Source organism: Labrus mixtus, chromosome 8 (genome assembly GCF_963584025.1).
Source record: "Labrus mixtus chromosome 8, fLabMix1.1, whole genome shotgun sequence".
Lineage (NCBI taxonomy): Eukaryota > Metazoa > Chordata > Actinopteri > Labriformes > Labridae > Labrus > Labrus mixtus.
Genome location: NC_083619.1, coordinates 12,394,147 through 12,417,765, shown reverse-complemented (window position 1 = coordinate 12,417,765; position 23,619 = coordinate 12,394,147). Strand labels below are relative to the sequence as shown.

The 23,619-nt window shown below is 39.7% G+C and overlaps 2 protein-coding genes across 2 annotated transcripts; both read right to left on the bottom strand.

Moving 5' to 3' along the window:
* Nucleotides 1-170: 170 nt before the first annotated feature.
* LOC132978967 (regulator of nonsense transcripts 1) lies at nt 171-15,258 on the bottom strand. Its single transcript, XM_061044368.1, has 24 exons — nt 14,909-15,258; nt 14,054-14,190; nt 12,428-12,517; nt 11,600-11,767; nt 11,299-11,479; nt 10,577-10,738; nt 10,269-10,353; nt 9,904-10,002; nt 9,389-9,497; nt 8,488-8,647; nt 7,910-8,028; nt 7,480-7,644; nt 7,131-7,245; nt 6,806-6,949; nt 6,434-6,647; nt 6,014-6,131; nt 5,063-5,219; nt 3,992-4,134; nt 3,585-3,759; nt 3,289-3,370; nt 2,993-3,154; nt 2,634-2,896; nt 2,251-2,373; nt 171-1,747 (listed from the first exon to the last, which is right to left on the bottom strand). The coding sequence occupies exons 1-23, from the start codon at nt 15,077-15,079 to the stop codon at nt 2,254-2,256; spliced, it is 3,339 nt and encodes a 1,112-aa protein (XP_060900351.1). The 5' UTR covers nt 15,080-15,258; the 3' UTR covers nt 171-1,747; nt 2,251-2,253.
* Nucleotides 15,259-18,214: 2,956 nt separating this feature from the next.
* On the bottom strand, nt 18,215-21,793 carry LOC132978971 (pyroglutamyl-peptidase 1-like). The gene is made up of 6 exons (XM_061044377.1): nt 21,610-21,793; nt 21,137-21,176; nt 20,562-20,614; nt 20,222-20,338; nt 19,550-19,782; nt 18,215-19,111 (listed from the first exon to the last, which is right to left on the bottom strand). Exons 2-6 carry the CDS (start codon nt 21,165-21,167, stop codon nt 18,898-18,900), a joined length of 648 nt encoding a protein of 215 aa, XP_060900360.1. The 5' UTR covers nt 21,168-21,176; nt 21,610-21,793; the 3' UTR covers nt 18,215-18,897.
* Nucleotides 21,794-23,619: the final 1,826 nt, after the last annotated feature.

Here is a 23,619-nt window from a genome sequence, read left to right as displayed (position 1 = left end):
AGCTAAAGTTACTTGTTGCTCATTTCTCAGAAACATACCCTGAATGCTGTGTTCCAGCGAATGCTCAAACAAGCATGGACGACGGGACATTAGGCATATCCAACCAGCCTCAGGTCAGAGCTGGAGATTAATAGTGTTTGGTTTTGACCAATAAACCTTTTTATAGACCTTTTACAGTGTTGTGTGGTTTGTAGACATACAAATGAAAATAAGTTACTAATAAATTAAAATGAACAACACATGCAGAGCACTAAAACTAAGACGTCTACAAATGTTTGTCAAAGTTCTTATCAAGCTTAAAGATGGCCCATGGGTCATCATGTCTAAATAACTTAAATGCATCTTTATGGCAAAGTTCATAGTTCACGTTCTATATATAATGTCTCATTTGTAATGAGCGAATGAATGAATGAAAAAGATCTTACACCAAATTCTAACAGGGTGAAATTTTAGATCAATGTTCACTAAAACACATTTATGTTTTAAGACGGGGCAGAAGAAGTGTTCATCATCCTCTGTACTGAGTACCCGTGTAAGAGCATGAAAACTAGCATGTCTACCATGAAAGTTATTTTTTTAATTAAATAGCTGAAATCCTTCATGTATAATTTCACTATGCATGTTTTTTAAACATGTCATGTCTCTTTGGGAGTTAGTGCTCTATTCATTTGGCTCACTTGATGCATTTAGCAGCATAAGCTCAAGATGATCCGTCTACTATCATTAGTGGATCATTAAGAGTCACCAGGAAACAATGAGCACTTCCTTCAGTTGAAAGTTGGTCATAGTGTTCACTTTCACGACTAAAACAAAACTAAATTGTCTCACTATGTCAAGATCTCTGGAGTGTACCTCCTCAGATCTGGAGACAACGATGTTTTCTCTTTAATGTTTTTAGAATGTCCACCACTCGTTCTTTCTGAAAAACCTCAATGAAAACAGCTTTCATTTTGAAATGTTCCAACTCAAAGCTGAGAATGAAAAGTGAATGATCTGTGGCTAAATGAATCCTCAAACTTCATTTGAACCCCTCGAGGCACAACAACACAAGCACTTCAGAGTTCACTTGAGTAGCCAAACAGCGTTTCACACTCTTCTCTCCTGGACGCTTAAATGTGACCAAACGCAGAGTCTCAATTCAAGCTTTGAGTTTAAAAAAGTTGCCATATCAACTGCATCACGAGTTGTGTCCCCGTTTGTTTTCTCTCTATCTCTCTCCAAGTCACAGAAGATGTCCTGCTGAGTTAGCTTGGAGGACATTTTTGTGAGAGACGCCCATCTTCTCCATCTTTCTTTTGGAGCAAGTTTTCCAACCCCACCACGTGAAGGTCCCCGAGGGTTCAGGGACACACAAGGGACAAGATGACACAGTCGCCCCCTCTCCAGAATCGTTTGGACCTTCCACTCCCCTTGACCTGTCCAAGGTCTCGCCTCTCAGACTGTGCTGCTCCGACAATCACAGCTTTCTCCTTCGCCATGTCTTCGCCTGTGAGCAGCAGTGCCTTCTCTCTCTCTCTCTCTCTCTCTCTCGTCTCTTACTCGCTTCCTGTCCAGCTCTACTCCCTTTTTTTGCTCTCACTCTTGTGACTGGTTGGTTTCTCACGGTCTCTCTCCTGTTACTTTCACACAGTGGTGCTTCGGTTGTAGCAGTGGAAAACGGGTATCCTTGTTTGTTCTTTTTTGTTATTACCCAGATTAAAATACCAATGAACTAAGCTTTTCACGGGCCTAGCTCCTTTCCAGCATCCTGCACAGAAATACAAATATATAAACACACACATTAATACTTATTTGAGGTCACATTCAACAGTCTGCTCAACATATAAAAGTCTGCATTCCTGTACTTGTTAAGCTGATTAAACATAGAACATAAGATATCGTTAATCTCTTTTTTGTCAGAAGCAGTGATGTCCATGATGCTGCCAACAACCAAAGGAAACTATTGGAAGTAGCTGCACTCAGCTAAGACATAGTCCGGCATGTTACCACTCAAAACAGTTACATTTGTCTTAAATGAATGAGATCAAACTAGTGAGCTTCAGAGGCTCTAGTAGGCAGAGTTTCCAAAGTTAATGCTATGCCAAACACTACTTCTTTCCTAAAAACAACAAAGGGAAACTTCACTGTTAGAGCTGCCCAATAACAAATCACTATTTATTTTCTTAAGTACATAAAAAGCTCCATTCATATATTGGTCAAACTATTCCCTTCATTTCAGACCTAGTGTTGGTCCACAGTGGAATTGCTTACAATCTAGTACTGGGACAGTCCAGTCAGACCACCGTGTTGGTAGGCCCGCTCCCCCTGGTAGGTGGAGTCCTGGGACAGAGCCACATCAATCTGGGACTTGAACTCGTCACCAAGGTAACTGTCCTATAACAGGAAAATAACAAAAAGTTAAAGAAGTCGGTTGACAGTCATCCTCTCATTTCATTCTGGGCAGAGTGAATTAGGTGAAGTCTTCACTTGAAGAAGAAAGCTGGACAAACAACTTGATATATATGTGCTTACAACCCTGGCTCTGGGTAGGTAGTTATGAACAAATTACTTACATTATTAAGTGTGCCAACTCTTTTTTTTACAAAATAATGATTAAGGTTTACTCAAAAAGGTCGAGAACTGGGTGAACGGACCTGTGAGAGTTCAGGCTGGGAGAGCCCCGGCTGGCTCATCTGTGACGGCTGGCTCATGTTGATGTAGCCCTGCGTCAGAGGCCCCTGAGAGAACGGTTGAGAGCCCAGGTCCTGACTGGCCTGGCTGCCACTCATGTGGCCTCCGTGCTGCCCGCGCTCTCCTCCTCCATGGTTACCCATGTTTCCCCGGTTTCTTTGGCGGCCACCTCGAGCCCCGCCACCTCCTCCACCACCTGCTTTGCCTTTCATCCCTCCTCCACGACCTGGAGTGAAACAATGTGTCACAAAGCTTTCACTGAACATGTAGGCCTTAAAGAACTCCACACTTGGGATCTATACGAGGTTTGTATCTTACTCACCTCCTGTGGGTCCATTGACCTGTCCCATGTACCCTGGAGGAGGTATGGGGGGCATCACCAGGTTGAATGGGATGGGAATGTTCATGGATGTCATGGGATTGCTTCCTGTGCCAATCATGCCAATCTGGTCATGGGTCTGGAAATACATATTGGATGCCCTTCCTGCATTGGAAAGAGTAGCAGGTCAAGAGTTACAGCTCTTTTTCTTATTAATTATATGGCAGTTGTAATGGGATTTATAAGTGAGATACTACCAACAATTCAAAATAAAATTAAGTGCGATGAAAGTATCTCACCGTTGCTGCTGCGGTCATAAACAGATCCAGGAATGAGAGCCTCCCTTGCATCATACATGGCAGTGCTCATGAATCGACCTCCCTGCAAAACAAGACATGATATTTTTAGCATTTTAAGGACATCCCTCAATAATTCTGGCACGTACACTGAAATTTTACCCTGCCGTCTTAAGGCGACTTGTCCTAAATACCCCAGCCAAAATCCCTCACGTGCCTCAGATGAACACAACATATTCATGACCCAGTTAAAAAACCTAATTTCAGCGCTCTGTGTATGTTGTACACACAGAACTCACAGGGTTGATGGTGTTGACCAGCTTTCGGGGCTTGCTAAATTGCATGAGGCTCTCCCTCAGGTTGTTGAGGGGCCCCTCCACAAGGACCTTCTGCTCCTTATAGTAGTTCAACAGGTGGTTCCACAGAGGCTGCTTCGACAGGGCCTTTGGATTTCCCACAATGATCACACCATACCTAAGAGACAAAAGCAAAACATGACTAAATGATGAAAAGTTAAAGTTTGACCAGCAGCTAATGTTAATGTTGTAATGACATCAACAGATCAAAAGTGCAAAATGTCTCAGGTACAAAGGGGGCATCTATGGAAATGGACACAGGGGGCTTGAGATGCCAAAGAAATAGGACTTATTTCTTATTATTATTATTATTATTATTATTATTAGGGTTATAATTGATGCAGATTTACCTTGCTCTGGTGAGCGCCACATTGAGACGTCGGGGATCGTTGAGAAAGCCAATGCCCTGATGCTCATTGGCCCTGACACAGGAGAGGATGATGAAGTCCTTCTCTCTGCCTTGAAAGGCATCCACACTGGCTATTTCCACCTCCTGTAGAAATAATTAAGAAAGAAAAAAAGAGGAAGAAAGTCTGACACCATTCAGACAATATCTTACAGTTAGAAATAACTTGATCATGCTTTGTTCACCTGTTATGTGTTTTGTTTTATGTCAACAGCTAGAGACAGTTTTAGAGATATTTCATCCTCAGGTTACTCAAGACCTAAGGTTACACATGTCACAGTCCACTTAATAGTAACACCATGTATGCAGTGCTGATAAATATGTATCTAGCACACCGTAAAACAGCTGCTGCCTACCAAATTTGGCTTCTCCAGCTACTTTTTCCATGTATTGAAGGTCCGATCTTAAACATAGAGTTGATAGCCTTTAATTATTAATATGATATTAATTAATATTCAACTGGGTTAACGATACTTCTGAAATTGACAGGATTTAAATCCATAGGGAGAGAGCCACCAACAGCCAATTTACATTTCAACCCACATTTGTTCCCAATAAGCGCTACAGCTGTGACATCATCATTTTAACCAAGTGATGGTTAGTGCAGACTAAAATATGAAGCTCCTTCCTGAATGTTTTCAGAAAGCTCCAACAATGCAAATTTTTCAACGATCAAGCTTTCCAATTATTAAAGCTCAGAATGTAGACTTGCATCGCTGTACTTCAATATTTTGCACTTTCGCACACTTTAATTTTAGTAGCCACATAGAGCCAAGTGTGAACACTGTCGAGTCTGCTGGCTGTCATTAACCAGAGCAGTGCTTGACGGATGAGGAGGACAGAACAAAGTCAAAAATAAAAAGATCTGAATTTGTTTCTTTATGCAGCTAATACCCATCCTCAAAAGTGTCCCTGGATGAGCAGATTGATCATCTTGACATGTTATTGGTTTTCAGTTTGAATAGTCGTGATACTCTGTCTACACAGTGAAACATCACCAAACATGTAGCTGTACCTGGTAGAGTTTGGTGTGGAGGGAGCCACTAAACTGCATGTACTGGACCAGGTAGGACCTCTGTCCCTCGTAGGGCGTGATGATGCCAATCTGATCTGGTTTTGCTCCAGCCTTCAGCAACCTGGTGGTGATTTTCTCTACATTGGCGGCCTCAGTTCTGCATGGAAAAGTACAGCACACTTAATGACAATTACACTGCTCTGAAAATGTTCATTAGTGAATCGATGTAATATCGCTTGAGACGTATACATCTAATGAACACATGTAAAAATATGGGATAAGGGACACTTCACCCGTTGAAACATGAATCTGGTAGTGGAATCGTCTATATGTAGTAGAAAGGTGAAATAAAAACACAGGCAGGCCTTATGTCGCGGCTGCTGAGCTGGCAGCGGCCAACGGCATCCAGTAATATAGCCGCGAGATGGTTGCTGCCGACAGGCTGGTTTGCGCCTGCTGAGGCCAGCGACGGCCCCGCGGCCAGTGGCCACAGCAGCCAAGACACAAGACTGGCCTGTCGGCAGCAGCCGTCTCGCCACTATATTTATATTTTTTCGCCATTATCAGCTTTCTCCATAGAGCCTGTTAGCATAGCTTCCAAGTAATATGGCGGACGTTAAGTCTCGATTCTGGGAGTGAGTTCCCACCCACTGATCTGTGATTGGTCTGTAGCTTCAGTGGTGGAAAATATGAGGAACTAGCGTTGTAGTTTCACCCTGCTAACCGCAACAGCTTCCAGTGATGCAAAATGATGATTTTTGTGTCATCAGAAGCTCCTTTTCAGACTTAGAAATACAAAGATTTCCCATCTCAGGGGAAAATGAGGGCGGGATGCACGACCATTCAAAAATACTACCAGGTTTCTAATGATACAAAGCTTAATGCAAATGGGTGAAGTATTCCTTTAAGTGCCATGTGTGCTCGACATTTTGATAAAAGCAAGACTGGAACCTGTTGAGATAGGATGTTCCAGAGCTGGCAATTTCCTCTTGGCCTTGAGTAACATAAAAGAACATCGGCTTGTCGGGCTGCGGCCACTGGAAGTCAAAGCCTTTCTTTACACGGTCAGCTGCAGAAGAGTGAAACAAACATGTTGGACTCAGAGCTAGTTCAGAATGTAAGCAAAGTGAAAGTAAGTGAAAGTACATATGCACAGCTTAGAAATTCAACTTGGATGGTTAAAAACATCTAAATGCTATGCTGCATGCAAGTGGCCTGCCAACACATGTAAGGTAAATCTATATCTTCAGACATATCATATAAGCAAAATGTTTGAGAACAGTTTTAACTTCATAGGTGAGGTTCAAAAGATTCATATGTCTGAAAAGAGATTACGCTAAGGACAAAAAAATGTGTTTTCTCTAATCTTACCGGCTGTGACCCCGTTCTGCAGAGAGCCCTCATAGAAGATGTTGGAGGGGAAGGCGCTGAGGGCTGGGTGCATGCGGTACTGGACCTGCAGACGGATCGGCCGGATCCCCAAAACCACCAGACGCTCAAACAGAGACTGAGACAAACCAGCTTTAGCTGCCTTCTTACACATCACCACAGGGCCCAGCTGGCAGTGATCACCCACCAGAATCAACTGCAAGCAAAAAAACAATTGCACAGTCAAAAAGTGTCAAAATGAAGCATTGTGAACATGTTAGAGCCAATAACAGGGACTAAGTGCTCGAAGAGCATTTTGAGCAGGTAGTTGAAACCAAAATGAACAAGATATATTTCTGCCTACAAAGCTCTTACCTGTTTAGCCCCCAGAACTACAGGAACCATGCACTCTGGTTCAGTGGCCTGGGTGCTCTCATCAATCAGGATTGAGCGGAACTGCATCTTAGCCAGACGAGGATCTCCAGCACCGACACAGGTGCAGCAGATCACATCGGCATTCTGGGAAAAGGTATAAGAATTAAGTAGAAAAGTTTACAACTATGACATTTCCCTCCCTTTTTTATAACCAGTACTGTGACACATATTCTGTTCAGCGGCCTTCATGAACTACAGTAAAAACCATTATGTACTTGAACATACTTAGCAGCACTTTAAGTTCAGTAAGATGAGTCCTTCGTACCATTAACAGCTCCCTCTCAGCAGTGCGTCTCAAAGCTCTGTAGCGCTTCTCATCAGAGGAGGACAGCTCTCCAGTCTCGTCCTTCAGCTGTTGGAGCTTTTGAAGTTCAGGCATACTGCAGGTACGAATCATTTTAATACAGCGTGAGTGCAACATTATCCCATCACTGTAATCAATTATTAAAAGGGACTTACTGACATCTCCTTGTTTTTCAAAGAAACATTTTCTGGATATTTGATGTGTTTAAGAGTAAAAGCATTTCTACTTATCCTAGAACTCAACACTAAACTGACACACACAAAAGTATGTTTCTTTTAAATATTATGTTTAATGTGTTTTTATGTAATACCTGTCCATGTTACGGGTCTGGTTGTGCAGAGCCAGGAAGGACACAGGTGAATCGATGGCCTCCCTGCTCTTTGCACACAGCCTCACTACCTTTAGTCCAGTCTGATGGATCTTCTCTGTCAGCTGGTCCACGGCAATGTTACTGGGAGCACACACCAGCACCGGCCTAGAGAGACACAAATTTTAATATTTCAAGAGGGACAATAAAAATTAAAAAAAAGGCCTCGTTTTTAAGTCTGCTTCAGTTTTAAATATATTATAACAAATAAGATACATATCAATACAAAAATACCTAAAAGCTATAATCAGATGTTCATATCAAAGATAACAGTCCATTTCAAACCTATCCAACTAAACATTATAGCAGCAGCCTATTCATACAATGACAGACAGGTCAACAAAAGGAGTAAAAACAAAAGAATGCATCTCACCCATTGCCCTGTCGAGCCAGGTGGTAGACAATGGTGGCAGAGGTGACAGTCTTCCCTGTGCCAGGAGGACCCTGGATCAGACTGAGGGGACGCTGAAGCACGGTTTTCACAGCATACACCTGCATCACAAAAAAACACACACTAATTTAAGATCTATGGGTACAGGACCTAAAACTTTTCATGCAGTAATTTCATAACAAACACACATTCCTGGGTCACTGGTGGCCTAGCAGTTAGTTCGTGCACCCCATGTACACAGGTTGTTGTCTGCTAAGCATGGGGCCAGGGTTCAGGTGTAACCTGTGGCTCTTTTCCCGCATGTCATTCCCACACTCTCTCTCTGTCCTCAGTAACTGACTCTATCCACTGTCTTTTTTCAATGGAGGCTTAAAAAGCCAAAAAAATCAATCTTAAAGAAAAAACAAAAAAAAGATGGCACTAGAGTGAAGTGTTTCAGTGTTTTTCAGATATGAGTGAACACTTAAATAACAAAATGATCGTTTTTTTTTTTTTTTTACATATTTAAAAAGTCAGTCATTGACACTAGTTCCCCCTCCCCTTGCGTTTCTCTAGCTCACCTGGGAGTGGTTAAGGTCAGGCAGGCCCTGAGCAGTGAAGCGTTTTGGCAGTTGGCACTTGATGACCACATCCTCTACCTCGTGTCCAAGAAGTTTGTGGTAGATGTAACCAGACACTGAAGTCTCATCCACAGCAAAGGTCTTCAGCGCGCTCTGCATCCTGGATAATGAAGACAGAAATATTTACAGAGGGTATTTAACCAGGGCTTAAAATAGTAGAACATTGAGTGGAAAACTTTGCATGATATTGCTCTGATGAGGAGGGTACTGACAACAATGTTTTCATTTTCTTTTAGAGGGGTTTTGTTCAGATATCATACTGTACATATGACTTAGCTTCAGATATGGAAACTTTCACTTTACAACTAAAGGTGAGCTTATTGTACCTCACACATAAAGCTGAGTTACATAACTTGATTACAAATATCGCAGCAAGAGACAACACAAGTGAGTGGCCTCAAGTGTCGCCGCTGCGGTCTATCAAGACCAAAACCTCTCACCAAAAGAACAGTCTCTTCCCCTCTGCTGTCAGCCTGATGAACAATGTCCCTGCCCTCCCCCCACATAAGAACAGACTCTCATCAGCCCCACAGTCAGAAAACATCACAGTAATGTAGAGGCTAGAATTGTTTTTATGCGTTACATTAACACATAAAAAATGTATTTTCTTTACATGCACTCTGTGAGCAGATTTATATTCACTATAAGACTTGTTTCATTGTCAACTGCACAGATCCTTCATTGCACATTTTGTACATTTTGTATTTCTTATATTTTTAAATTGTATATTATATATTGTAATTGCTTCCATGTTTTATTATTTAAGTTATTGCTATTTTTGCTTTATTTTCTTTGTTAACTGTTTTTTGCACCTTGTATGTGTGATTCTGATTGTGAATACCTGTCAAAGGAAGTGGATTTCCACACAAAGTCGACCTGAAAGTTGTGAGGGATCTCCACTGGAGCCCCCGCACTGCTCCTCAGCTCTATGGCGATCTCATCACCATAGTCTGGTACAGAAAGTCAAGGAGGCGGTACAACCTTTCATCACCTTTGATGCACTTTATCACAGAGTTTTCAATCATATCCGGGTACATTTTTGAAAATTCTCAGTTATATCGCCAATGACGCATTAACCCTAGTAATGTACTGATGTTATCATATCTAATCTCTTAACAATTGTAGAAACTCTAAAAACTAAATCAAAAATATAAAATGTGTTTCCAAAAGCCAATGGGGATTTCAGATAAAGACACAAGTATACAGATGTAGTTTCTTACAGCTGCCACTAGAGGTTATTGAGGACTAAGTTTACTGACACTATGTCTAAGGGAAGCCTAACTTTTTACAAATGATGGAGGTAAAATAAATCCTTATGATGAATACTGCGTCCATACAATGCAATGATAAGGATACTATCAGGAACTTTGATGACATGTCCAATGCCTTTCCATGGAGGGGCCAGGTCTCCTTTGTACCTCAGGCAAATTTCATCTCCCTGCATCAGTCGCATGTCTGGTGGAAAGCAGGAAAGATTGACAAAAAAATATCACTGTTAATTAAGAGGACAACAAGAGGAACCCATACAAACATAGTAATAGATAATAAAAACCCAATTTTTAACCTCAATGCAAGTTCAAGTCACAGATAAAATAGTTATACGACAATTGAATAGTAATAAAATATGTAATGTCTCTCAGTGTGATCAGGACAACATCAAATGATCACTTACAGAAAAAGCATGATAATGATACAAGTGAGGAAGAACTAAGAGTAAATACCAGAATCCGTCTTGGGAATAGTAAAATAAGCAATCCTCTTTTTATTCAGGCCCAAATCCCATCTGACTGTAATGTTGTCTTGAGTCTGTTAGGAAGCAACGTTTAAAGATCAAAAGAGAAAACAAAAGTTAAAATCTAAATATATCCAGAGACAAAGTTAATAACTTCACTTCCACATAGTGAAGTGAAATGCACGCTTAATGGTCACAGCTTCCATTTCTTTTTTTTTTATTAAGCAAAACATAAAATTACTCAATAAACATTTTGACAGCCTTGTTAGTTGCAACATGATCACATCATATCTTTACCTGGGACTCTTTGAGTTTCTTATCATAGTCAGCCTCCAGCTTGACCAGAGGACCAAAGATGTTCTGGTACTGGTAGGCATCCTCGTAGCGAAGCAGCACATGTTGGGGCTCTTCGTCCACACCGGGCTTCTCCAGGTCCTCCAAAGTGGCAGTGGGATTTTCCTACCAAGATGAAATAAAAATACAAACAAACAATCACGCAAGAGGATGGGATGCGTTTCAAATATGTATAGAACTAAAGTTCTGAGCTCTAAGCTCATTGTTTTCCATTTATTTGCTCAAATCTTGCACTTGGAGAAACTCAGACGTTAGGCCTTCTTCACAGATGACATTTAGCAGGTAAAGGTGTAAATTATAAGGTCACACAGTTATTACATCATTCATGTGACTGGTAATAATCAGTTTCCTCTTACATGACGAGTCAAAATGTTTGCTTTAAAAAGTTCTTTGAGAACAATGTCAGGCAAGTACTCAGATTAACTGCTGAGTACAGTCAATGTGACAAGAAACTGAAACAATGTGAAACCCAGGCCTAAATGAAGAAGTGAAATTGATAGTGAAGAGAAAAAATAGCTGAGGAGAATAGCTATCAACCCACTGTACAAATAACATCTTAACTTCATAGATAAGCCCTACCCTTGTTCCAATTCCAGTTATGTGGGTTTGGAATATTAACATAGTACAATGATGGGTGTGTGCATGGAGAGTTGTATTGACAGTACCTTCCAGAGCTCCTCCAGCTTGTTAATCTGCTGGGCGGTGATCTGACGAGCACGGAGCTGCTCCTGCTCTGAAGGGATTTTGACGAGCCATGACAGGAAGCAGCGGTCTTGGATAAGCGGCTGCCACTGTGAGCTGTCCCAGTTGATGTCCTTCAGGCTGCTCTGGCTGGCACATGGCTGCCTAAGTTCCAACAAAAACAAATATGGCCAAAATTAACTGTCAAGTTCAGGATTTCCCACAATTTTCTCCTCTTTGCAGGAAGGTCGGACAGCATGGCGAGCTACTTAAAGCCCCCTTTACCTGCACAGTAACACCACTACTGAGTCAGCTTTGGCAGGGATGAAGCCCAGGAGGAAGACGTTGCGACAGCCGCAGTTGTAGCACTCAAGTACCGTTTCCCCCAGAGGGCCATCTTTATGCAGGGTCACCTCCTTGGACTTCGCTCTCACCAGGTGGTTTACAATATGGCTGAAAGGGAAGACAATGACATTTTAAGCAAAATAATTCAAGACTAATACAATCTGGATTAACTGAGAAATTATTTAAACTGATGATCCAAAAGAAAATGCAGTCATCAGCTGCACTTGTAAAGCAAATAGGGATGGGGTTTTGATATATTTTCCAAAAAAGTGTTTCTGATGCAGCTTTAAATTAAGAAAGAAAAGGCCTATCATATAGCAAATAAACGTTAAACAGAGTGTCACGTCGTAATTTAAGGTTCATATCATAAAAGTACAAAGACAAAAATATATAATGTAAATTATGCTAAGCAGTGTTCCCTTAGGTTCAGTTTTAATACATTATAGAGCATCTGGTCAATTTTTTTCGGATTTATTAGAGTGTCAGTTTTCAAAAATATATGCTTAAACCACATAATTCTGGCGTTATTGGCCCTTTAAAGTAAGTGAACTTTATTCTTTTATATTGTGTTTCTAACTCCATAAGCACTCACCATTTACGTACGTCAGAGTCTTCTGAGCACAACAAACACTCATGATTACAGTCTCTGAATAATGCATTCCTGCTATCATGAAATTGATCCAGGTCAATGATTCTCTCTTAGGTCCTTCAGCTCAGTACTTTAACTCGGTGGGTCAATAAGAAAACTGATAAGTCCCTGCATCTTACCTGCCAGATGTGTTTCCACGGCCGTTACAAAACCACTTTTTGCTGGTGTTGCAGTAAACCACACAGGCTGGATCATGAATCCCACAGTAACTAAAACAGAAAAAAAAAGACAGAAAATGAGGGTGAAAAACATAGACTACATTTATATTTGTTTAACACAAATGTATTTCTGGCTGTACTAATGGATGCTTTACTAATTATGCCACTAAAATAAAAACTTTTCATAAAAAGTTCAGAGCAATCACAGATGCAATATCAAGAGATTTTTTTGTTTTTGCTAGTTTTACTAGGATTGTTTTTTTAAGCCTGAACAGAAATATAACAGATATAATTGCTTTTATATGAGCATTAATTGTAAGTCAAAGACAAATAACAAGAACAGTATGAACTGAAACATGGTTGTCTTTACGAGTATGTCAATAAGAAAGTTTCATCATCTTTATCATCCAGCTTTAATAACTCTTCCATGTTCTATTATTCTAGAAAAATGAATCTTATCAAAACTGTTTATTCATGTTACAGGTTGAATAAAGAAGATTAGAATTTAGAATAATGGGCAAGATTTTGAAAGTAAGCTGTTCACCAATCTGAGAGTCTTGTGACAATATGACAGCTTCTAAACAAAATTTTATTTCTTGAGAAAATAATCTTCTCTACCCAGATTCTTTTTTTAAATAAGCTTCTTCCTTGATCCTAAAGTTTCTCAAAATATAATGAATCTTTCTTCATGCCTAAAAATGGAAAAAGCATTTGAAATGTTACTTGCTACTGAACTGCTGAAATTGCGGAGCACTTTTTGGCTCAGCTTAAGTTGTACCTGATGACTAACTTGTTGGTCAGAAAGCAAACAAGCTGTGAGTGAGACAAGAGTAATGAAAAAAAGCAAGTGATTAACCATTGCTGGCATTAGATATGACACAAAATATTCTGATGGTTGGGCGTATATAACAATTTATCAGAATCGTGCGAGTGTTAGTGGAGAGGAAGGTGTTGCCCAAAAAGGACTGTAACCCACTAAAGCGAGAGAAAACATGGACAGAAACCAGCAAAGTGAGTGCAGATATGTTCAGCAGGTAAGAAATTTGGAAAAAGGGGGAGCTGGTGGCGCAGTGGTTAGTGTGCGCACCCCATCTATGGAGGCTATAGTCTTCCAAGCGAACGGCCCGGGTTCGAATCCAGCCTGTGGCTCCCTTCTCACATGTCATTCCCTTCTCTCTCTCCCTGATTTCTGACTCTATCCACTGTCCTATCTCTCAATTAAAGGCACAAAAAGCCCAAAAAATTATCTTTAAAAAAAAGAAATTTGGAAAAAGTATCTGCTTTGATTTTGTATAATTCTAACAATTTTTATGGTATGGCTTTTAAGAAGTAGTAAATTAGTTGTAATTTTTTTAACAGCTATGCACCAGTTGTAGCCTACTATAAATTATTTTTTAAAACAATTTCAAAAATGAAGGTCAACAAAAATTCACAGAGAAGTAATTTCACTGAGACTTGAGTGTAAAGAAAATAGCATTTGATAGTTATATCAAAATTAAAGTTTAAACACTGCAAACAGACACTAGCAGTAAACAAATATAAACGTTTTTAAGCCTTTTTGATTAACAAAACAGTCCAGTCGTTTACCTGCAGGCATGTAAAGGTAGATCCTTTGTGTAATAGGTGTCCTCTTCATCCTCTTCAAAATTCAGCTCAGCCAGCAGCTGACTGGCTTTAAGCATCGGGTCGTCTCCATTCTGAAGCAGGCCGTCAGGACCATTGACCTGAGGAGTGTAAACAATCAACATGTCAACAATGTGTTTTATTTAAGGACCACAGAGAGTGAATCTATATTAAAAAAAAACCTGGACTAACGACCAAATCAGGTCTTTTATTTCCAATTGCTTGTTTTAATTGCTGACTATCACGTCAACAAACGATGTGTTGACAGCTATAGGCTGACTGTATCTATCTGTATCTGACTGACTGTATCTGACTGACTGTATCTGACTTGATCTATCTGTATCTGACTTTATATATCTGTATCTGACTGACTGTATCTGACTTCATCTATCTGTATCTGACTTTATACATCTGTATCTGACTTTATCTGACTGTATATCTATCTGTATCTATCTGTATCTGACTGTATCTCCTGAACGCTGTGACTGCTGTCACTATACGGTATATACGCGGTATAAAACCACATTTTAGACCAGTTTGCCACACCACCATTCCCTTTCACTCTTATTTTGTATGACAATAAGCTCCTGTACTGACATGCTAGCTAACATTACCAGGGAGCTAACAGAGCTGTCACGGTGTAAACTAGCATGCTAATTAGCGGGATGATAAACGCGTGGTAACGGGTGGAGGGCGTCATCATGCTAACCGTAGGTAGCCAGTGGTTGTTGTTGGCTAACCTCAGCTAGCGAATTCACATTATGTCAACACAACAAGCGACATTGTTGACACTGAGCTGTCTCAGGTAACCACACGTACCTGGTGTTCCAGCTGGCTCTGGGTTTGGCCTTGTGTCTGGGTCTGGCTCGGCAGTGTAAAGTCAGTGAAGTCGTACTCGGAGCCCTGGGTGTCCGCTCCCAGCAGCTCAGTCTCCTCCGTGTCGAGGAACGTCAGAGTCTGTGAGCTCGGCCCGTACGCCTCGACACTCATGTTTTTGTCCTCTTATAACCGGTTTACACCAGCTCCGATGATTATCCCACAAACAGCTGCTATTAAGAAGGGAAAAAATGAATTACGGCGACCGAGTATTGATGACAAAATGACAAACACTGGTGGTGAGAGGGAGATAGAAATATCCTCAGCTGTGGCTGCATTCCGCTATTTTTCAACCCCCCCTGCTCGTTTCCTTCGCTCCCTCACGACCACTTGTCTCCTACAGCGATGGTAGGGAAGGAGGCAAGGCGACAATATTTTAAAGTAAGAAACTTCTGAGGCGAGGGTGTTCAATTATAACTCACAGAGGTTTATAATGCAACAAGGTCACATACAATGTAATAAAGCATATTCTCTAATCAAAATAGTTTGGAACGAAATATGTTAGGCTTAGTCACAGATAGCACAAGTTTGCTTCCCATCCCCACACATTTCTAATATTTTTTCTAACTTTATTAAGCAGCGCAAAGGCTCAGTGATCATAAGAAAAATGGGCCTATAGGTGTAAAAATGGAATGCACCTGTAATTTTGCATCCTATGGAGTTAGATCGTGGCATTTAAGTTTTTCCTTATACGCCTGCGCTCTCTAGAAAGTTCAGCCCCCCCTGAAAAAAAGTCCTTGCAACAGCAATCAAAAACATATGATGGAAGTAATTCATAACATTACAAGTTTACAGAGTTAGTTATCTCCAAGGGCTTTAAAATCTCAGAGTTTATGGTAAAAGATACTCCTCTTTCAGACCATCATGATGTTTCCTCGGCCTTTATACCCCATACCAGCTCTGCCTACTGCCTCTGTTGATGATCTTGTTAATAATTTCTGTTTCAATGTTCTGAATGTCATTCAGAATGCTGTGCTGTTAAATTCCCCAAAAAAGAGAAAGGTGGAGGGGAGGTTGCGGAAAAAAACAAACTCCAGAGTCCCATGAGATCCATACGGAAAGTCTAAATTGTATAACCTTCAACGTAAAAACGAGAGCCCTTTTTTGTCTGAAACTATTAATAGCAGTGCAACAATGCATGTAACTTGTTTGCAGCTAGTTTTATTTCCATCTAATTGATTGAGCAACTATAGAAGAAATTGTATGCAAACTTGGGCCTACTACCTGATATCTTGACATTTTGCCCAAAGGCTTTTTAAAAGAGGATTTTAACTGCATACTACCAGAGCTTTGCAAATTGTGAAGGCTCTCTCCAGTTTGGCTTTTTTTCAACTGCTTTACAGACAGTAGTTGTCAAACCCCTTTTAAAAAAGACAAATCTGGATGTTTCTGTAATAAAAAAAAACAACACACCATATTGAACACTAACAACTTTCCCTTTGTATGCTGTGAGAACCTTTACAATTTATGTATAGTAAGCATGTAGACCTTATTATTAGCAAGTGGAAATCGGCATATTTCAAGAATAATTTGATTATTCTGCTGAGAATTCAGTCTATGCATTTAAGGGACATTGTTCTTGTAAATTAAAAGTTGAATTTAAATATATTTCATTTAGTAGTTTTATTTTTATTTGACTTGTAAATACAACGTAGGATCCAACTTTTAGACATTAGATAAATGCAGTCCTTGATATTTAGTGTAAAAGCAGCAGTTGTACCTTTTTATTGTTGTGGATACATCATGATCAGTTCACTCTGTCCTGCACAGATCAGTCAGGTCGGAACAAGTTCAGCAGATCTGTCGAATCATGATGTAGTACAGAGTGTTTCTGGCACTCATTCTGCATCATAAAAAATGGTAAAGTTAATCAACTTTGATTGAATTCACTGAAACTTCACACTTGACAGAGCAGTGAGTTCGCAAGCAGGTTACATGCAGAGTTTAACTGTCTCAGGTAAGAACATTGAATTTAAATCTTATTACCTTTTAAATGTATATTTTACCAATCCAAATAATGAAAATACACAAGTCTTTATGAAACCTTCAATTAAAGGGTGCAGTACTTGGCAGGTACTTGGTGTGAAACCAAAATGCTGTTTTCAGACATAACTTAAAAAAAAGGACAACTAGTGTTTTCACACTGAACATTTGAGTACACAATGTTCACCACCTAAATCACTCTGTGATCACATGAAAAAATATTGGGCACCATAGAAGCTGTCTTCAGTAGTGGACATTTCACGGGTGTGGTTCAGTCAGGCAAGACTATCTTGTTTTATTGCCTGGGGGGGCATGATCATGAAGCTAAATATTCAATGCAGTCAATACGATTAACAATATGATCTTTATATTTACTAAATTTTTGATCAAAGCACAAATAATGACAGAAAACCTGAAGAACCTGAAGACCTGAAGGTGTGTAAAGACATGCATGTGTATTATTAATCCAGACTACATATGTGACAGATGGGCTCTAAACATTTCATCTAGGAAAGTCAGACCTTTGTAAGATGAGGCTGATGAATAATATTGAATATGCACAGATAGCACATTGTGTTCTCTCAGAGCCGTCAGAGGACAGAGATACAAAATGTGTCTCAACATAAAGATAAGACAGCACGCATTTAACCTTAAAGATTGGTGTTAAAAAGCTTTCCAAAGGTGTAGCCTTGGGCTTGTAAGGAGAGTTGGGGGATAAAAAGGTCACTCTTCTACTCTAATATCTGATGACAATAAAGGGTGTATCATGATAGAAGTGTTCAGAGTCCGACCATCAGAAAAATAAACCATAGAAAAATCACATGGCTTGCTGTCGATGACCATGTTTAAAATCCAAAACACTGTCTGAATAGGTTCCAGATTTCCAAAGCTTTTTGTTTTCTTTGTGAAATAGTACATCAGATTTGGGAGGGACAGTCCACCGGGTTGATGCACATTATTCCATTTTTTTTGTCCCAGATGAGTTCAGAATTAAGTGTCTATTTTATTAAGGACAAATTCAGGAGATATTTAACTGAGTATGAGACACATTGTGTTATATATGAAGACATTCAAATAACTTTATATAGTCATGGGAAACAAATGGAAGTAGAAAAAAGAATGTCAGTGATGATGCAACTCGTGCCCATTGAGAAACCTCAATTATATACCATTCATCCTTTAAGCACCAGCACACGATAAAAAACAGTTAAAAGTAATTTATATTTTATCTACAATTAACTCAAGACAAGGACAAAAAAAAGTTGTGTATTACATTGTTTTTTAATTACACACAGCTTAGCAAAGCTGCAATTCACACAGAGGACAGACACATTAAATTCATCACATTACTAACTATTGATTGCATGTGCAATATATTCCCTGAGATGAACACAATAATTGTATGTGTAAATATTTAAATTTCTTCAGGATATGCTCAACTGTAATTTATCTCCAGTGCAAATACAATAAACAACAACAAATGACAGTTACAGGACAACAATCAACTCATACTTAAAGGATTTAAGAGACTCATTATAAGAGGAGTTCTTGAAAGCAGTCAGAGGTTAGTGTCATCATCAATCACCTTTAGTTTCCTTGTTAGTGTGTTGATATAGACACGTAAATCCCTGTTTCCACATGATACAACATTAAAAGGTGAATCGTTGTTAAGATGACATCTGTTTTCACACTCTTCTGGAAGATCAGAGGCAGAGATGTAGAGATGTGACTAACAAGCACCGATGCATTTACTCCTGCACACACATTCAAACCCACACATGCCAAGACTTAAACCGTGACTATGAGGAACAGATGCAGTAGTCAGGGTCCTGTTTTAAACACAAACCTTGTAAAATCTTCAATATGTTTGAGATACAACAGATGGCTTGTTATTGGCACTGTTATCACAGTGTAGAGCACCATAGTGTTCTCAGGTGGTGAGTCAGTTGTTAGTGGTCGTGCCGCTGTCGATGTGCGTGATTGCAGACTTCTTCATGTTTGGGATCTTCTTCCATAAGTTTCAGCATCTCCTGTACGACGGCCTGAAGAGCTCTGCCCAGCTCCTGACTGCTGTACGGTTTACTCAGTGGAGGCACATGGATAAAGGCAGAGCGACCCTGGCCCAGGTGCAGAGAGGTGTAGTAGGTGTAGTCGCACAGATACCTGCAAACCAAAGGATGCATAGTCGACTTATTTATGTTGTTTGTATCACATTCAAAATCCTTTCAGTACCAAACCGCAAAATTATTATTCATTCTTCAGAATTATCTAAATTCTTTCACATTCTCAATTATTATTCAATAAAAAAAGAAGAGATGAAACATTGGTCAGACAGTTTAGTTCACTGACTAATATTTCTTAAAACCTAGTTACACCGAAAAAAAACAAAAAGCATGAGATTATAATAAAAATTATATTGCAAATAAGATGAACAGACCGATACGTATTATGTCCATGTCAGACCTGGTCTTGTGTTTTATTCAGAACAGGCATGAGGGTGAGGTTTAGATGCCTGGCTGTAGATAATATGAGAATGTTGGTCATGAAGAGAGTTTGTGTATATGTGAGTATTCCTCCACCTTTTTATATATCTTCTCTTACCTTCCTGCATCCTTGGATACAGAAAAAGTGATGCCAAGGCCCGTGTTGTTGACCCTTTTGCAGACTGCCTCCATGTCCAGCACTGAGTGTATACAGTCTGGGCCGTCCTCCATGCAGCACTGTGAAGTCGGGCTGAAGCAGCAGTTGTCGCGCCGTTTGTAGCCCTTGTTGTGTCCGCACTGCTCCAGAGTAACAGTGGTGGCTAAGCCAGAGACCCCGACATGGACCACCAACTGCTCACAAGACCCAGAAAAGAAAGAAGAGGCAGAGGTAAGAGGAGTCCTTTTTTATTCACTGATGGACTGTAGTACAGTTTTATGTGCAGTATAATGCAAAAACTGGTAATGTGACACTGAACCATGATACAGGCATAACGATTCTAAATATTGCATACTAAATCCAATTAAATATCTATATATTAAAGATCACTTTTTGTTTTAATCACCGTTTATCTAACATCCAACTTCATGGCCCTACTTTCTGTCCATTTTAAGGAAAAATAAGTTATCAGTGAAAACATAACTATCTGTAGAAAGAAGATTAATCTATTTACTGTTTTTAAGAATCAGTGCAGTATCTAAATACATATTTTAGAAATATTTGTGTCAGTATTTTCTAACGCCCCAAGTAAATATCTGACTATATTCACACAATTGTGTTCCTTTCTCATACCTGTGGCTGGTGTTTGCTCCACAGAGATGGCAGCAGGCTCTGAACAGCTTGGTATTCAACAGGAACCTCACAAACATGAAGGTCCACTGCTCCACCCAGACCTAATTTTTCCAGTTCCTAAAAGCAAATAAAACAAACATGCAACTCTTATTTATGGCCTAAGAGAGCTAAACCACCCCGTAATAAACAATAACAAGAGCAATCAAGGAAAAAAATGCATGAAAACTAAAACAATGCAAATTACAAGATGCTTGATTTTGCCACATTTAGTTAAAGCCTTGAGAGCACAAGCATGTAACCAACACATTAGGTACAAATGTACACCCTGGGTAATGATCACCTGCACTGCCACCCAGCTGGAGTTCACTGCATGCTCACCGAAAGGCTCAAACCCTGCAGAGAAAGGAGACACACAAAATATTTATCAGTCTTCATCACTGCAGCAACTATACACAGAACAGAAAAGCACATTAATAGGCCCACGAGGATGCTTATCTGTCATGGAGAACAGTGATAAGAGTGAATGTTAAAGAGGACTCTTAATTCAGAGTCTAAAGGTTGCATCAAGTTAAACATTAATGACGGTAGTATCACATGATACTCAATGAAGACACTAAATGTTTTTTCACTCAGTTGAGCGGTTGAGGAGTATTTAGGTACACAAAAAATACATTCTGGTGTCATTAAGTCTCTTCATAATGCTTTTGTTAAATCAAAACAAGCAGACAGAAACATTGCTCTCGTGACATTACACATTTAAATATAAACACAACCATTTAATAATTCAACCTAGAAAACTGTGCAGCTCAAACGCATCTAGAAAGGCATGGGCTTTAACAACACTGTAGTAACAACAATAAAACCCTTTAAGACACTCTTCTCCCTCCAGTCCTCAAGCCAATACTAATATCTCACCTGTTACTATCACTTTCTTCTTACTGGCCATTCTCCTCTGCTGGTATGAGGAAAATGATCATAGGTTTATAACAAAAAAAAGAAGGGGATCAAATATCCCAAACAAGAATCCAAGGATTGTCTGCGCTACGGCTGTTTCTTCTTTTGGCTTAGAGCTGAAAGGAAATGAAACAACCAATCTGAATGGATCATACTGCCATCTGCTGTCTGGGCATGCTTCCCTTCACAGCGTTTCCTCTTACAATAATGGATTGGGAGTACACTAGAAGAGAAACAGAAACAAAAGGCAACGCATAGGTTTGTTTTATTTAACCAAAACAAGACAGTTTGGGAAGGGGGGAAAGAGGGAACAAAAAATGATCATTTTAATCAAATAGTTTGAATGCAGCAGACGGTGATTTAAATAATGTGAGAAACTGAAACCAAACATCTGCTCTGCAGAAAGGTTAAGGCAGCATTCTTATGAACCTCACCTCTATCACTATGAGCTGTTGAGTCTTCTCATGAATGAATGCTTAACCCCGACCAGCTGCACCAGTGATCCTAATGGGCAGCTCCCAGGTGTGAATGTGTGCACTGTGGCACTAGTGAGTGTGACACAGGGCGTAGCTGAAAACATGCTTGCCCAGTTAGCTTCTCCCAGGAGAGTTCGAGTCAAAGGACACTTCTCAGTGACTGAAATCTTACACAACCTCTGACACAAACACACACACACACACACACACACACACACACACACACACACACACACACACACACACACACACACACACACACATTACCTGAGGTTAAAGCACAAACCTTTTTCAGAGTTTGTTTAAATGAAGGCAGAGCTAATCTAATATTGTGTAACATAAAGAGATTTTTTTCCCCTTATTCTCAGTGTGCTCTCTCTCTCTCTCTCTCTCTGCTGTCCACACCCTCGGGTTAAGAAATGACTCACACATTCTGGACACTGCACCCTGTGTGGCTCCAAACTGGCACACTGAAGATAATATGCTCTTCATAGGGTGGAGATTGTTTTTTTTTTCTTGGAACAAAAGGTACTGCCTCCACGGTTACAGAATACACATTGTTTTCTGCCTCCACAAAAACACACACACACACACACACACACACGTGTACACATGCACTGTAACACCTCCACCGACCACCTACACAACCTGCACTGCAGTTGCTAGCAGCACCTTCTCCTCCCTCAACCCATTCACCTTTCTCTCCCTCTCTCTCTCTCCCTCTCTCTCTCTCTCTCTCTGTCTCGCCTGCGTCACTAGCTATGTCAGTGTTGCCATGGAAACTAATGATGCCCTCTCTTCTGTGTGGTGCTGATGCAGACAGTCTGCTGACGTTGTCTCTGTGTATGGGTGGAATAATAATGTTCTACTGTAGCTTACACCACTGAGCCAAACTCTATGGCTATGTATACTGATATCTACTGTATGTGTCTCCTTTTCAATTCAGTTCTGCAAGCTTTATTGGCATGAATGTTACAGTTACAACATCTGCAACGCCTCAAATAATAGAAAAAAATCTGTCGGAAGCGATATTATTTTGTAATAGCAGTAAGTACAGCAACATGACAATAACACCAATAATATAGTACAGCACAAAAAAATATTTTATTCTACTCTCTTCTAGTTTGCTTCTATATTCAAGAATGTCTGCTCTAGTCAAAATGTTTATCTATACCCTCGAATGTTGTATTAGTTTATCTTCTCTATATTCTTCTTGGATATATGTTATTTTATGTTATTTTAGTCTAATGAATCTCCTCCGATCTATATGATAATCTATTATAGTCAACTGTTTTGTACTCTATTTTATTATTTGTGGTTGAGTTGAATTCTATAACAATCTCCTTCTACTAATTTCTGTTCTAGTTTAACGTATTCTATAATGTTTTAATCTATGATCTTTTGTTTCCTCTTTTCTATTTTGTTTGATCATAATCAGTTCTAATCTTCTGTGCCATGTTATTCTATCCTAGTTCTATAATGTTGTACTCTAATCTTTATTTTTCTAAATCAATTCCATTGGTCCATTCTGGTCTATGTCTTATTTCCATTTTATGATGAACATCTATCCATTTCACTTAAGATTTGAAAAGCTGTTCTAAACTTTCCTATGAATGTTCTTGTTTGAAAGTGCATAACTGCGATGGCAGTAACCCCTAAAACCATGAAAGCACAGAGTGTTTGAATTTCAGCAGCAGACATTTCATTATGTTAACCTTTCCACATGATACTTTTAATCACAAAAAAACACATGGTTTCCTCATTCGACAGTCACTGTTTCCTTCCCTTTTCCCTTTTATACTAAATTTCCCCAGAAACACTTTCAGAACTCATTTGAACACATCATTTCAAGTATTGCAAGAGCGTTGAAAGTGGCCATTGATGTTCAAAGAGCTGGAACAAGCTCTGTTGCTGTGGTTAGGGTTGGGAATTCAATTTGAATTCTGTTTGAATTTAACCCATATTTTA